The 17167-nt window shown below is 37.1% G+C and overlaps 1 protein-coding gene across 4 annotated transcripts in view; it reads right to left on the bottom strand.

Moving 5' to 3' along the window:
* The window catches only part of DDX60 (DExD/H-box helicase 60), a 106269-nt gene that overhangs the window by 61935 nt on the left and 27167 nt on the right, over nucleotides 1-17167 (bottom strand). For all 4 annotated transcript variants that reach the window (XM_033215630.1, XM_033215628.1, XM_033215631.1 and 1 more), the window contains 7 exons: nucleotides 16240-16398; nucleotides 12702-12843; nucleotides 11577-11732; nucleotides 9913-10018; nucleotides 9335-9450; nucleotides 7325-7485; nucleotides 4167-4422 (listed from right to left, as the gene is read on the bottom strand). In XM_033215630.1, the coding sequence (XP_033071521.1) occupies nucleotides 4167-4422; nucleotides 7325-7485; nucleotides 9335-9450; nucleotides 9913-10018; nucleotides 11577-11732; nucleotides 12702-12843; nucleotides 16240-16398 (1096 nt within the window). The remainder of the gene's footprint in view (nucleotides 1-4166; nucleotides 4423-7324; nucleotides 7486-9334; nucleotides 9451-9912; nucleotides 10019-11576; nucleotides 11733-12701; nucleotides 12844-16239; nucleotides 16399-17167) is intronic.

The raw sequence follows: 17167 nt of genomic DNA on the forward strand, positions 1-17167 counted from the left end.
ATGTCAGGATTTCTTCTAATCAATCATTTATATTTCACCTATTTAACAATATTAACTAACACCTACTGAATACAGTAAGAGGCTACAAAGGAAATGTAATACAGTCCATACTGATTGTTATGCACTGTTATTCTAAGTGAGCAGTTCACTTAGAAAAACAATGCATAACACTTGATCATTCCCAATTAAGCAGCAGAAACAATAGGTGGGGGGGGGGGTCAGGGTGTTGGAGAGAACATGGAGGTCAGGTGTTAAATGGATCAAAGTGTGGAGATGGCTCAACACTGACAGATCAACTAGGTTTGCTCAGAAGAGCTGTCAGTTTGGAGGTATTATGGAACAAGATCATTTCACTTGCTGTGAATTTACACATCTTGATGTGATCCCATTTCACCTGTATCTTCTTCTTTCTGCCTCTTCTTTTCTCTTTTACTACCTGTTATGGAAATTGTAAAGTAAAGCACATGGTATCCACAGCAGCTTTGGAAGAACTCAGTGTGCCAGGGAAGCATGAATACAGTGTTACCCAAAAAGGAAATGTTTACTCATTGGTCTCAAAGGTGAATGACAGATTCTTCCTGGGTGCCTCATCGTTTTTGTTGGTTCCCTTAACCGTGTCCCCAACTTTATAAGTTGTTCTTTTTGCACCTGTCTTTGAAGGTGCTTATGAATGTGCTATATATTTGCCCTTTGGACCCTCTCTGAGATTTCATTACTCATTGATAAAATACAAAATTTTCCTTTTATTGGCGGTGTCAGGGATCTAAGCTAAACTGTGGTTCAAAATTATTAAATGAAAAATTCCAGAAATACATAATTCGTATGTTTTTTTTTTTTTTTTTTGAGATGGAGTCTTGCTCTCGCCCGGGCTGGAGTGCAGTGGCCGGATCTCAGCTCACTGCAAGCTCTGCCTCCCGGGTTTACGCCATTCTCCTGCCTCAGCCTCCGGAGTAGCTGGGACTACAGGCGCCCGCCACCTCGCCAGGCTAGTTTTTTGTATTTTTTAGTAGAGACGGGGTTTCACCGTGTTAGCCAGGATGGTCTCGATCTCCTGACCTTGTGATCCGCCCGTCTCGGCCTCCCAAAGTGCTGGGATTACAGGCTTGAGCCACCGCGCCCGGCCTCGTATGTTTTTAAATTGCACACCATTTTGAGTTGTGTGATGAAATATCGCACCGTCTCACTTCGTCCTGCTCAGGACATGAATCCTTCCTTTGTCCCCCATGTTCACACTGTAGATATCATGTTCCATTAGTTACTTAACAGCCACCTTGATGATCAGATTGACTGCACTGATGCCTCAGTGTTGGTGTTCAATAACCCTTCTTTATTAAAATGGCCTCAAACTGCAAAATAAGTGATGTTGGCAATTCAGATGTGCCAAAAAAGAAGCCATAAAGTGCTTTAAGTGAAAACATGAAAGTTCTTGACTTAATAAGTAAAGAAAAACTCACATGCTGAGGTTGCTAAGATCTACACTCAGAAACAATCTTTTATCCATTAAGTTGTGAAGAAGAAAAAAGAAATCTGTGCTATTTTTTCTGTTGCACCTCAAATGGCAAAAGTTTTGGCCACAGTATTTGATAAGTGCTTAGTTAAGATAGAAGGTGGAAGGCATAAATAGAAAATATTTTTCAGGTGATGGAAACATGTTGCACCTGAAAGCATTGAATCTGTATGAAGACTTCAGCAAGGCATCCTCCAAAACGAGTGACAATGACCCATTTTCTTCAAATATAGGATGGTTAAACAAATTTGGGAATAGTTTTCGACTGAAAAGTGTAAAAAATACTGAAGAGGGCCAGGCGCATGCTTATAATCCCAGCAATTTGAAAAGCTAAGGTGGGTGGACCATGAGGTCAAGAGATCGATAATACTGGCCAACATGCCAACATGGTGAAATCCTATCTCTAGTAAAAATACAAAAATTAGTTGGGCATGCTGGCGTGTGCATGTAGTTCCAGCTACTTGGGAGGCTGAGGCAGCAGAATCTCTTGAACCCAGGAGGCGGAGGTTGCAGTGAGCCAAGATCACGCCACTGCACTCCAGTCTGGTCCCGACAGAGCAAGGCTCCGTCTCAAAAACAAAACAAAACAAAACAAAAAACCACTGACTGAAGAGGCTCCATCTGCCAATGAAGAAGCTGCTGCCACATTTCTGGCAGAGTTGAAGAAGTTGGTTAGAAAGAAAGGATACCATCCAAAGCAAGGTTTTAATTGTGATGAAACCAGGCTCTTCTGCAAGAAGATGCCCAATAGAAACTACATTCTTAAAAGTCCAAAGGAGGCACCAAGACATAAAACATGGAAGGACAGATTAACACTGGTGCTAGGTGGCAATGCTGCAGTGCATATAATAAAGAGAGGCATAGCATGCAGAATGAAGAAGCCATACACTCTCAAAACCAAAAGCAAAAATTATCTGCTTGTGTTCTGGCAACATAATCAGAAAGTGTGAATGACAGTCAACATTTTTATGGAATGGTTCTACCAATGCTTCTTCCCAGAAGTGAAAAAATACTTGAAAGAGGAAAGCTTAGAATACTAGACAATGCACCTAGCCATCCCAAATCTGTTTTTGTTGAAAATGAAAATATTGAGATTGTATTTTTACCTCTAAATACAAACTCTCTGCTTCAATGCCTTGACTACAGCATCATTCAGTTTGTCAAAGCCACATACACCTGCCTGGTGTTTGATTACATTCAATCAGCAATTGATGCAGACCCTAATCTGGACATGATAAGGTGCTGGAAATTATTCACTATTGCTGATGCAATAACACTCTCCAAAGATGCAATGGATTAATTAAACCAAAAAACTAGAAATGCCTGCTGGAAGAATGTATGGAGTGAAGTCCTGAGTGATTTTCAAGACTTCTTGGGGATCAGTGGAGAAGTTAGGAAAATAATTCACGCAGCAAGACTAATTGATAGAGACAGATTTGCCAACGTGTTTGATAAAGAAGTGAAACAACATATTGAAGTTCATTAGGAAATGTTAACAAATGAGGAAATGGAAGAACTTATTGAGTCATCTAGGGAGGAAGATGAAGAAGAACCTGAAGCAGAACCTGAATTTGCTGAAGTGTTTCAAATTACATAGATATTAAAAGAAAAAATATGGAATACAATTCTCAGATGGAATACAGCATTAAAGTCACCCATAAAATCACAAAAGAATTGCAACCTTCACAGAAACACTTTGATGAGTTAAAGAGTGACAACAGTGGCCGGGCACGATGGCTCATGCCTGTAATCCCAGCACTTTGGGAGGCCGTGGTGGGTGGATCGCAAAGTCAGGAGTTCAAGACCAGCCTGGCCAATATGGTGAAACCTCATCTCTACTAAAAATACAAAAATTAGCTGGGCATGGTGGCGTGCACCTGTAGTCCCAGCTACTCAAAAGGTTGAGGCAGAAGAATTGCTTGAACCCAGGAGGCGGAGGTTGCACTGAGCAGAGATGGTGCCACTGTACTCCAGCCTGGGTGACAGAGTGAGACTCTATCCCCCCTCCAAAAAAAAAAAAAAGTGACAACAGTTACTGCTAATGTTATTCTTCTAAAAGATTTCAGCAAAACTCTTTCAACCATGGAGGACCCCAATCATCAATATCGTCCGCTCCTAACATCAGTCATTCACTCCATCATGGCTTAATGACGCAAGGATCACCTGAAGCAGATGATCCTCCTTCTGTTGTATCATCAGAAGGTCAACAACAGCGTTCATCATTCACCTCACTTCACCTCATCATGTAGCCATTTTACCATCTCACATTCTCACAAGAAGAAAAGGGGTGAGTATAGTACAATAAGGTATTTTGAGAAAGAGAGACCATATTTACATAACTTTTATTATAGTATATTGTTGTAATTATTCTATCTTATTATTAGTTATTGTTGTTAATCTCTCACTGTACCTTTTTAGAAATTAAAGTTTATCATACGTATATATGCATAGGACAAAACAGTATACATGGCATTTGGTACTATCCACAGTTTCAGGCAACCATTGTGGGTCTTAGAACATATTAAAGGTAATAACACATAAAATAAGATAGTGCAAGTAAGTCTTCTAATGTAAATTTCCAGTTAATAAATGGCAACTATCATCATTACATTTGTATTAATTCTCCAACTCACTGAAATAAGAAAACAGAATCACATACCTTCTTCACTTCGGCAATGTTCTTTCCAGGCTTTCAAGCAACCAGTTAACCCCACCATTTCAACCCGAAGTTTCACAGAGCTACTTTTACAGGACTTCAAAAAGTCTTCCAGGTTCTTTATTCCAGAGTGTAAATTCTCTTTCATTTGCTCTTCAATAGAAAATGACAAAGCATTCCACTTTTGCTCTTCCTTTTGTTCTTCCTTGGCAAATAACCTTTTCTTATTCTCTCTAGTAATTATTTCAGCCTTGGTCTCCTGCCCCAAAGGAAAAAAAAAGCATCTCTTAAAATAAGTTGAAAATATTCTAAGATAAGAGGTCATGAATGAGACAATATTAAGGGTGTATTGATGACTTTGACCATCATCCCATTTTGAGTAGATGTGAAAATTTTTTTTTTTCTTTCGGAAATTAAGCCTGTGTTAATTTATAACTTACGACAATTTAATTTAGGGAGTATAAAGGCTCTCTGTAGATAATTTTCTAGATTTGTAAGTGGTGTGGTTTATTAATAAAAGAGTAAATGCTGCCAGGCATAGTGGTTGACATCTGTAATCCAGCACTTTGGGAGGCTGAGGCTGGCGGATCACCTGAAACCAGGAGTTTCACACCAGCCTGGGCAACATGGTGAAACCTCTTATCTACTAAAAATACAAAAATTAGCTGGGCATGGTGGCAAACTCCTGTAGTCCCAGTTACTTGGGAGGCTGAGGCATGAGAATCCCTTGAACCCGGGAGGCAGAGGTTGCCGTGAGCCGAGATTGGGCCACTGCACTCCAGCCTGGGCGATGGAGCAGGACTCTGTCTCAGAAAAAAAAAAAAAAAAAAAAAAAAAGAAGAAGAAGAAGAAGAGTTAATGTTACAAAATCAGAGACAAGAGGCCGCCTCTCTTTTCATGTCTCCATGCTATGATATCTGCTGCTCCCTCTGGAATCGCTGTCCTCTTCCATTCTTCCCACATCACTTCCCTATTCTCTACTTGTTTAATATATTTCCTCCATGAAGCTTTCCCTGACTCTCCCAAGTCTAAGTCATGTATTCTTCCTCTGCTCAGACATCTATTGAAGCACTCATTAGCACAAACTATAGTTGTAATTTCACTTGTCATTCCTCCTCTCTTAATTGAGATACTGAGACAGGAATGTGCCTTTGTTGTCTGTATGTCTCAAGCACAAAGCATTTAGTCCATAATGTTTGATGAGTGAATAAGGAAAGAGGAAGAAGATGATTGGATAAGAGGAACAACACAAATACAATTGATTTTATCTTCCTCAATAAGCACTTCCAATTAACTTAAACATAGTATGGGCCCACTTTTACCATGCTTTTACCAACCTGACTCATTCATCTACAAAGACAAATTAGAGAATTGTTGTTTTAGCAAGAGGATTCCAACACATCTTCCACTCTTCTTGTTAGTCACGAAATTAATCTGTAAATGCCTGCCTATAATGAAGTCAGTTTTAGTTGTCATCACTCTCTAAATTAGAAACAAATCCTTCTAATCAATAATATTTGAGCTTTCCCAGTGTTTAGCCTTCCTAATTTGCTGTGTTGGGCCAATTTAGCATGATTCTGTCTCAACAGTACAAGGGTTACCTTTGACCCTTTGCCATGTAGATTTTTCTATTTTCATACATTGTATTATGTGACAGGAATTTCTGCAAATTTACCATTTCATAACATCTCTCAAAACAACAACAACAAACATAACTGAAAAGCAGTAGCTTTTTGTTACCCATAAATAAAAAAGTAAATGTTCATTTAAATAGTCTCACTGACAATACAATTGGCTATAAAAATGAAAAGGAGGAGAGAAACAATGATCACATAGTTGGGCTCAGACAGGCTTCTCTTTGGCTCTTAAAACAAAAGATGGGACAGCCCAACTGCTTAAACTTTTGAAGCAGTTGAAGAATAGAGCCTTCATAAAACATCTGAGAACCTTTTAGAGTAATTTGTGATTATTTTTTGATGTTATCTTGAGTAAAAAATACAAGAGCTTTTTGGATAAGTTCTTGAACTGATGAACTATCTGTCTCTTGGAGTTCTGGAATGTCCACTGAAGGCTTGACAAAGAGATGCACATTTTCCTGATCTTGCCAAAATTTTCACAAAAGTAATTATTCAGAAGTGAGAATAAAAATATTTTTTGAGGTCTTTATATGTTTCATTCCTGATAACTTCACCATGTTTATTTCAATTTGTTAAGGTAGATATGTGACAAATACCTTTATTTGTGATTGGTTTTGTTAAGTTGGTACTTTCTCTAATATATTAAAACCTTTCATCTCGAGAGAAACTTTTTGTGAAAATAAATGCCATTACCAAATCCCCAACTTTGAGGCCCACTGAAAGATACTAAAGCCTGATGACTTTTCCATTTGTTTAAGATGGAAACCTTTATGATCTGTCTCTAAAGTCAAATAATCAGAAAATTCAGTTTTAAAATAAAAATATCTGTACTTAGACATTAATGTTGCAGGAATTATCAACTGATAATTTTAGATCATAAACTATTAGTATTATTATTCCAGAAACAGATTGGAACTTTTCTTATCTACTCCTTGTATTCCATTCCACAGTTATGTCTCCTGGGAAAAGAGTAGAAAAACGACATCCCAAGAAGGAAAAATGTAAGGTTGCAGGAGTCCAACCCACACAGAAAGAGGAAATGGACAGTTCTAACCTTCCACTCACAAAATGTGGTGGATTGATCAATCATTTAAATACTTTGAAAAAGTGTAAACACTCTTTATAATTTAGAAAACAGTAGATAAACATTTCATATATATTTTTACTACCTATATGAAAAAGATTTTCACTGTCATTAACTAATAAACAACTATATTTTTAATGTTAGTTTAAAATTTCTAAACTCAAAACTTTAGTCACTTAATTATTCTTCAAATAGATACATACGTTATTATGTATAGAATACCATTACAACTTTTTTATGCAGGTTAGGCTTTTTCAGCAAGAGGTAAAAGAATAAGTAATCATATATAAAAATACATGCATATATATATGTGTGTGTGTGTATATATATATATAAAGAAAAAGTATTATATAAAAAGAAACCACCAAAGGGATAACAAATATCAACCTGAGAAAAGAAAAAGGAATTTTTTTTAATTTGATAGAATGTATAGAACTTACATGTGCCTTTTTGCTCTTGGGCCCACTAAAATCCTTCTTTGACTTAATAGTTTGAGTCACGATGATTTTCGAAGAGACTGTTTCTAATGAATTCCCATAAAACCGTTGGAAAACATGATACTTTTGCACAGATCTAAGAACACGAGGGTCTCTAGATTTTTCTGAAAAAGAAAAGACTTAAAATGTAACTTTAGGCCGGGCGCGGTGGCTCAAGCCTGTAATCCCAGCACTTTGGGAGGCTGAGACGGGCGGATCACGAGGTCAGGAGATTGAGTCCATCCTGGCTAACACGGTGAAACCCCGTCTCTACTAAAAAATACAAAAAAAAAAAAAAACTAGCCGGGCGATGTGGCGGGCGCCTGTAGTCCCAGCTACGTGGGAGGCTGAGGCAGGAGAATGGCGTAAACCCGGAAGGCGGAGCTTGCAGTGAGCTGAGATCCGGCCACTGCACTCCAGCCTGGGCGGCAGAGCGAGACTCCATCTCAAAAAAAAAAAAAAAAAAAATGTAACTTTATCATAGTTTTTCAATAGCATTCTCATCAATTCTTCATATTATCCTACATTCATGAGTTAAATTAGTGGAAAAGTAATTTAATCTTATTATCTTTCTTAAAGAGAGAATGTAAAATCAAGTTATCTATGGATAATAATTCCTTCTCTTATTCAAAGGGTGGAAGTGACAAAACACACCTTCATGGTCTACCTCCTGAATCAGGTATCAGGATGCAACGAAAAAATGACAGATTCCAGGCATTACGTATGTCCTCTGCCCTGTGAATTCGTTTAAGAAGAAGGTAGAGGCCGGGCGCGGTGGCTCAAGCCTGTAATCCCAGCACTTTGGGAGGCCGAGACGGGCGGATCACGAGGTCAGGAGATCGAGACCATCCTGGCTAACACAGTGAAACCCCGTCTCTACTAAAATAATACAAAAATCTAGCCGGGCGAGGTGGCGGGCGCCTGTAGTCCCAGCTACTCGGGAGGCTGAGGCAGGAGAATGGCGTAAACCCGGGAGGCGCAGCTTGCAGTGAGCTGAGATCCGGCCACTGCACTCCAGCCCGGAGAGCGAGACTCCGTCTCAAAAAAAAAAAAAAAAAAAAAAAAAAAAGAAGAAGGTAGAGACAGAGGCAAGAAGACAACCATCTAAGATATTCTGGCTTCTTGCATCACTGGATAGAAAAAATCCTTACTCCAGATCATAGCCACAGAGCCAGAGCCCAGAGCATGGCAGCTAACATGGTAAAATCTCATAACGTAAGAAGTCCAGTAATCAAGGTATGCCTTACTCTCTTACCTCCATAATACTCACAGAAATGAAATAACTAAGCTAATTTTTCTATGTCTGTAAATATATACATCAAACCAAACCACTCTGAAGCATGTTAACGGTTCATCTAAAGTATTGGTGAACATTTTTTACACACCCAGGCTAATAAGTACTTCATAAGAGCATACTTGATATGCCTACTCCTAGATTATTCTCAGAGTAAGTTTTGTCAACTCTAAGGGGGCTAGGGGTAAGCATAGGGATACAGAAAGTTGAGATGAAGACAAGATCCTAAATTCAGTCTCTGCTGATCCACTGTTAGCAGTTTCATGGGCCTCCTTTTGTAGTTTCAACCACCCTGAGCATGAAGGCAGATAGAATGCTGGTGCTTATTACATGCAGCCAATCGGGTGGTATGAAACAGTGAAAATTGCTTGAAATACTATGGTCTCAATATATTTGACTCCAAGGAATACATATATTGCTTAAACTACAAACCATCTTTCCTTAAAACAACTTCTAGCACTTTCTCCTAAAACACATATATATCTGCATGCATATGACTGTCATAGAAGAAAAAGAGAATTTTTCATTACCATCTTTCCCAATGCACATCTAAATATCTTGTAGACTATTTTTATTCAAAAAAATTTAATTTGTGTCTCATGATATAATTTTCCACTATAAAACAAAAGGCAGAGAGTAAAGTAGATTTAAATTTATTTCACTAGAGTCACAGAGCTCACCATCAAACTGACACCTGGACCTGTCATAATCATCACTCAGGGGTTTATGAGAATGCCAGTGCACAAGTTCATCAAATTCTTTTTGTTTAACCAGTGAGGTAACAATCGGATCATCACTGCGAGACAAAAAAAAAAAAAAGCATATTTTAAATTGCACACTTCTAAATATAACACAGCACAGATTTTATTTTATAATATTTTTGAAAATCATAGCTCCCCTTCTTCTTTCTGCAATATGATGTGGGTGGCAGAATCCAAAGAGCAGTTTATTAGAGGTTTAATAAATCAAAATCTACTCCACATCTCTGACAGTCCCATCAATATCAATTAATATGCATTCATTAATTCATTAATTTAAAATATGCAGCTGTAGTGACTTATTCTAAGATTAAAAACTATACAGATTTTTACATAATAATGGCCACAAGGCATTGAAAATTTTGATTTTAAATTCATTATGTATTACAAACACATACTACATGTAATGTACTCTAATCATCTGCATTTCAAATAATCCTTGTTGAGTAACTCATGTATTCCATACAAGTATTTATTGAGGCACAGTTTTGGTCTTATACCTCTTTAGAAAAGGCAGATCTTTCAAAATATCTCCAGCAAATTTATCAACCACAAAAGATGACATTGGAATAAAACCCAAATTGGGCACCATTTCATTGGCGCTGTCTGTAAACAAAAAAAAAAAAAAAAAGAGAGAGAGAGAGACAAGGTCAAATGTAAAACTTTCAGACAGGAATATTACATATTATTTTCTAAAACTCACATTAAAAACATTTTACATTAATCTTATTTACATGTATCAAGTTCAGCCCTTCTCATAAAGTTTTTTCCCGCAGTAAAACACTTTGGAACACAGTAGAGTATAAAGAATTAGACAGCATTTTGGCATATACGTGGATATGCATGGGGGATGGGTGGGTGGATGGATGCATGGATGGGTGGATGGATGGATGCATGGATGGGTAAGTAGACAGATGATAGATGGATAAATCGGATAGGTAGGTAGATGGAAAGAAGGAAGGAAGGAAGGAAGGAGGAAGGAAGGAAGGAAGGAGGAAGGAAGGAAGGAAGGAAGGAAGGGAGGGAAAAGAATGAAAGAAAGAAACAGAGAAAGAAAGGAGGGAGGTAGGGAGGGAAGGAGGAAGGAGGAAAGATGGAAGGAAGGAGGGAAGGAGAAAGAAAAGAAAAGAAAAAAAGAAAGAAAGAAAGAAAGAAAAGAAAAAGAAAGAGAGAGAGAGAAAGAAAGAAAGAGAGAAAGAAAAGAAAGAAAGAAAGAGAAAGAAAGAAAGGCAAGCAAGCAGGGAGGAAGGGAAGGAGGGAGGGAGGGAGGAAGGAAGATAAAGAAAAATACCTATGCCTTTTATTTTCAAATGTGAATTCCTTTTATTATTCCTTATTATAAGACAAAGAGTTTGACGATGGAAGCCTCAGAGATTATATATCTATATACATATATACACACACATATATACAGACTTTCATGAAATGAAATAAAAAAGAAGTAGGGAAGATGGTAATGAGATTATTTGATATGATTACAATATTTTTTTGGGTCCTCCTTGATTTTATACAGACACACACACACACACACACACACACACACAAGATAGATAGACAGATAGATAGACAGATATTACATATCATGTATAAGATGATAATAGACAAATGAATGACTTTGTATTCTATCGAATGTCTGGTTCATGATTCCAGGTAAACCACCATTGCTCTACCTGGGATCCTCCTGGTGCTCCCTGCACCTGTGTTTGTTCGGATCCTTTCTTATTTAAGCCCCTGCAACTTGCTGCCTAAAAGAGGTGGAGAGCCCATGTGGCCTTCCCTAAATTTTTCAGCCCCTAGGATGTTTTGAGCTTAGCTATAATGATATAAAAAGATGTTTGGTGTCTCTTATTCAGCATCTCAAGTGCTTTACACAAAGAGATTTTTCTGTTGACCTATAACTGCCATATTGCTGGAAATGGAAGTCACATATATTTGGCTGTGTTTTTTAATTGAAACAATATTAATTATAAGCAAAATGTAAATCTTCATAATTATAGTCATAGCATACCACTCCCAGGATATAAGAATAAAGGTGATTTATTTTTATTATTAAAATTCAAGTGCCAGAAAATTATTTATACTTGCAGCATTGAATTAGTGGTATTTCCTAAACATTTTCAGAGGAATAATGTTTTCATTTCAGATTAATTGAGAAATTTATTACCTTTGATTGGTGATGGTTTCTTTTCAAGAAAACAAAATTTTGTTGTTCTCAGAGGAAATGGCTGTCCAACCTCAAAGTCTCCGACCAACTTTGATACGGTATTCCAGAGATATTCATAATCTTTCATAATGGTATCTCCCAAATTCAAATGTAGGCCTACATAACAATTAAAAACACTAAATAGTAGAAGCCACCCACACCCACACAAAGAATCATTAGTCACATTTTGGGTAAATTCATGGAATTCTGAAATACTTTCCACATAGTGAAATTTTTGGTGACTTCCACACTGGACATAAATGAAAATGGTCACTAGTGTTGACTACGAGATACAGATCATAAAGATTATCTTGTTTTTCATTTTAATAACTAAGTATTAACTTTGTAAGTATATTATCTCACAAAATGCATCGTGAACGTTTAATTACTCTTTAAGGTAATAAAAATGTTATGCCACACATAACTTTACAACCAACAAAACAGAATAAAAACTTTAATTTTTGAGAGATGAGAAAATTGGTAAAGGATTAAGTTTATATGCAGTTAATTCATTACAATGATTACAATATGAAGGAACCACATCAAAGTGGTCAAAGCTTCAATAATGTTCAATCAGTTAGAGTTCTGTCCAAATATGTTTTTGTTTTGTATCATTTGGTTTTACTATCAGGAAACATCAGAAACCTTACCCTAAGAAAATATTTTAAAGAAAGAAAAACAAATTACATATAAAAACATATAAATTAGCCTTATCTTTTAGAAAAAAATTAAATTTCATAAATATCGCAATAGTAGTGAAATAATTAAACTAATTAAATTTTATGAAGAAATATTATGCGTGCATTTAAATGAAAAGTTCAACTTTTGAAATTTGAAAATGCTGGACACAAAAACATGTATTTTCTCCTGAAATACTTTCAATGTAATATTAAGTGAAACACATATTTTAAAATACAGCATTCCCTCTGACTGCAACCAAAATATTACATATATATGGGAACAAAGATGAAAATAATTGCTATGTTGTATGTTGGAAGTACAGAAAAATTATTTTGTAGTTTTAAATTCCTTATAAAGTTTATCTGTGGATGGAAGTATAATAATTATAATATACTGAGATGGTACCTTTTACGTTTTCATTTTCATAGTAAAAAGCAATATTCTTCAACAAAAGCTCATCACTTAAGTCAGAAAGGTGAATTAAATTCAGATTCCAAAATTCAAAAGTATGTATATTTCTTAAGATGAAATATTCACACCATTTTTTCTGAAAATTGAAAAGAAAACCAAGTTATTGGCAATATTCATATTAGCAATAAACTATAGGGTTCATATGCTTCTGAACTGAAAGGCAGTGGGCAGGGTCGTTCCAATTCTTGTTAATGTAAGCTCATTCAGGCTGGGTAATGGTGAATGCTTTACTCCTTAAGGGATTAAAGCATAAAAAAAAAAAAAAAAAAAAAAAAAAACGGATCCAAAATTGCATTCTGTATAGTTATTTATCCTGAATCAAGGAAATCTGCATTTGACTCTTAAAATAGTATTTTTCTCACACTGTTACCCACAGATAGAATCCCAAAGCTACAGAAATACTCCTGCTTTGAAATGTGCTTCTGTTCTTTATTTAGATTTTAATATGTTCAGATTTAACTTTTAGGTCAAAAGAGCATTTTTTAAAAATGTGTTTGAGTGTTCAGGGACCTAGAAGATGCTGAATCCTTCAAACTTTTAAGATTCCCATCCACCTACCTGGTTGGTCTCCATGCCTCAAGATTCAGAGTAAATCTCATGGAATGATCCCTTCCATGATTTGCTTAGTTGTTTTCTCAAGAGGCCTCAAAAAATGTCAAAAATTTCTTTTATTGTGAAAAGATTAGGGGCTACATGAAATTACACTTCACACTACAGAGTGTTACCAAAAATCAGGCATGGAGTATGGGAAAGGCAGGAAGGATGGCTGACTATGGGCTGATCAGCTGTTACTCCATAGGGCAAATATTTGGAAGCTGGACAGAGTGAAGTCAGATCTCAACTTGATCATTCATTAGCTGTGCTCATGGACCACATAGCTCAGCCCAAGTTTTTCCTTTGCAGAATGAGGACATAAGAGGATCATTGTTCTGTCTAATTAAAAACTAATGTTTTCTGTTAGCTGAAAGTATAACCTAGACCTTAGTCTCTTAATTATGATCAACAGTGAGCTCCGTTTCATTAAAACCAATGTATTTTCAGTCCTCATCCTATTACAGTCTTCTAAAGCAGCTGATACTATTAACCACATCCACCTTTTGAACTGCCTAGTTCCTTCGACCTTCAGGAAAACCCATTCTCCTTGATTTTATTCCCATTTATCTAAGTAGTTCCTTCTCGGTGTATTTTGCCCGTGTCTCAACCCATAACTAAGTGTTTAATATTGGAATATTTGAGCTCCCTATCCTCAGCTCTCTTACCATATCTCTCTTCCAAAATAATTTCATGTCTTAGCAGAGCCTCAATTAACATCCATCGAGTAATGATTCCTAAACTTTATCTCCAGCCCCTTCCACTCTTCTAAGTCCAAACTATTATTTCAAATTGTTTACTAGATATCTCCATGTGGACATTTCTTTGGCACTTTAAACTTGATATTTCCAAAAAAGAAACTCATGATCCTTCCCCACTAACATGCCCTTCATACAATGGCAGCATCCCCACAAATGCTGAAGCCAGGGGTCTAGGAATTACTTGACTCCTTCCTTTCCCTCATTACCCACACTCAAACACTAAACTTGTCATTCTTCACCTTAAATAACTTTTAAAATTGCCCACTGCTATTCATCCCTACTTACCTCTCGCTGGTCCCTAACACCATCAACACTTACATGACTGAGGTAATAGCCACCTAATTCCCCCAAATCCCCCCCGTTTTGCCTCTCCAATGCACTCTCTGCATTGCAAGCAGGGAAAGTTTTTGCAAATGCAAGTGCCACACATCCATTTGAAACCATCCAGTGGATCCTCACTGTGCTTCTATCAAGTTACATCTCCATTCTCTTAACAGGGCCTACAGAATCCTATGTGACTTGTCTCTTACCTGCCTCTTCAGCTTCATCACTTTCCCATATTTTTCCTTCCCCTGCTATGATAGATGTATCTCAGTTCCTCGGTTATACCATCCTCAGGATAATTACACATCTGCTTCATGCCCTAGAATCCAGTTTCATCTTCTCTCCATCCTGCTAACTCTCTCTTCCTCCAGGACTTGAGTCACTTCATTTCCCTTCATTTCTTTTTTTTTTTTTTGAGACGGAGTCTCACTCTGTCTCCCAGGCTGGAGTGCAATGGCGCAATCTCGGATCACTGCAACCTCCACTCCCGGGTTCATGCCATTCTCCTGCCTCAGTCTCCCAAGTAGCTAGGAATACAGGTGCCCACCACCATGCCTGGCTAATTTTTTTGTATTTTTTTAGTAGAGATGGGGTTTCACCATGTTAGCCAGGATGGTCTCAATCTCCTGACCTTATGATCCACCCACCTCAGCCTCCCAAAGTGTTGGGATTACAGGCGTGAGCCACTGTGCCCCACATCTCTTTCTTTCTTAAAAAGAACCATTGTTTTCAGACTACGTTGGATCTTGTTATTATCAGATTATAAAGCATTCTAAGGTTCTGTCCTTATAATTACTTTTAAAATTTAGTATCTATCTTCTCTGGAAAATGTAGCCCTATGAAGGGGTTGGAGTGGGAAGGGTAAATATGTTTTTATTTTTCTCACTCTATCCCAGTGATTAGCACCATGCACTAAATGTTTGTGGACTGGCTTCCTACTTAATTGGTCATAAAATGCTTTTGTTGAACATTTTCAGTATATGTATCATGATCCTTAATAAAAGTTCGTGCCAATTGTTCCTTTAATCCCATTTCTAGCTCTCAAGCCAAAATCAATAACCCCAAATTAAAGGAAAAGGCTTATATACAAAGAGAATAACAGCATCTATAATACAACCATCAAAGTCTTCTTCTATTCCATAATAGAGAAATGGGTAAGTAAAGCATGGTACTAAAACATAACTAGTAGCCATTAAAAAATGATGCTAATATTGTGAAAGAAAACAGAAAAACATGAAGGAAAAAAATATATAGGTATATATAGAGAGCTCCAATATAAGAAACAAGAAAACATCAGAAAAATATATGCATTTAAAATAAAAAGAATAAACCAAAATGTTAACAGTTATCCGCATTGATTAAAGTGGTGGTCCTCCAGGGAAGTTTTTCTTCTGTTTTTGCTTCTATTTTCCTAAAATCTCCAAATTGTCTCTAAATATTCTCTACAACAGTTGAAAGTAATAAACTATTACATTGATTTCTTCAGTTCCTCTTAAACCACAGTGATCACCAACCATCAACTATGGTTGATAACACAAAAATCTGATCTTGGCAGAGATTTAACGAAGGAAAAACAGAGAGGCTTTTTCCTTAGGTTAGATATACATTATGCTATTTGTTAGTTCTCCTAAACACAGATGCTGAAATTGGAAAGTGATTGATATAGCCCATTAAACTTTCATAGCCCTCAAGGGGCTAACAGTAGTCCCAAAAAAGGGAATTTTGAAAGTTACTGCAGTTTTTATCTACCAAACATTAAAAACACAAAATAGTAAACTAATAAAGAATCCATTTACCATTTGTAATAAAGGCGTCATGTCCTTAGCCCAATGGGAAGTGACGACTCTAGCACAAGCTCTTTGAGAAAGAGGCAGATGGAGTAGAAACACCACAGTGAGACAATGCAGTTTACACAAATCTTCCATCTCCTGCAGGGTTAAACAGTTACTGTTCACCTGAATAAAATAAAGAAGGTAAGCCAGAGAACAGCAGGATGTGATACTGCATAATAAGCATGTAGGACCACAGAAGCTGGCAGCCACCTTTGCTGTGCAGGAATCATGAATTATTCCTTTTTTTTTTTTTTTTTGAGACAGAATTTTGCTTTTTCACCCAGGCTGGAGTGAAGTGGCACAATCTCAGCTCACGGCAACCTCCGACCCCACGTTCAAGTGATTCTCCTGCCTCAGCCTCCCAAGTAGCTGGGATTATAGGTACCTGCCACCATGCCCAGCTAATTTTTGTATTTTTAGTAGAGGCGGGGTTTCACCATGGCCAGGCTGGTCTCGAACTCCTGACCTCAGGTAACCCACCTGCCTCGGCCTCCTAAAGTGCTAGGATCACTAGTGTGAGCCACTGTGCCCAGCTGAATCATTACATTTTTCATTCTACATTTTTAAAGACTTTCCTTTTCTTTATAACATAAACTCTACTGCATTTATACAGATGTGAGGTAAGTGGAACGGGAAGCTGCCAGCTGAATAGCAGTTAAAATAAAACATTTTCCAGGATTTTTAGTTAAGCCAAACTCTACATGAGCTGATAGAGCAACTAATGAAGTCGTAATTTCACAGGACTCTACCTTGATGGAGCCACACATTAAATGCTCTATTCCATCCAAGGCATCATATTTTAAATGTAATATTGAAAATGACCAGGGCGAGGACACCAGGATGGTAATATATCTAAAAAATCTGCCCTGCAAGAACACGGGTAAAGAAGTGG

The sequence above is a fragment of the Trachypithecus francoisi genome, unplaced genomic scaffold (genome assembly GCF_009764315.1).
Source record: "Trachypithecus francoisi isolate TF-2019V2 unplaced genomic scaffold, Tfra_2.0 Lachesis_group1, whole genome shotgun sequence".
Classification (NCBI taxonomy): domain Eukaryota; kingdom Metazoa; phylum Chordata; class Mammalia; order Primates; family Cercopithecidae; genus Trachypithecus; species Trachypithecus francoisi.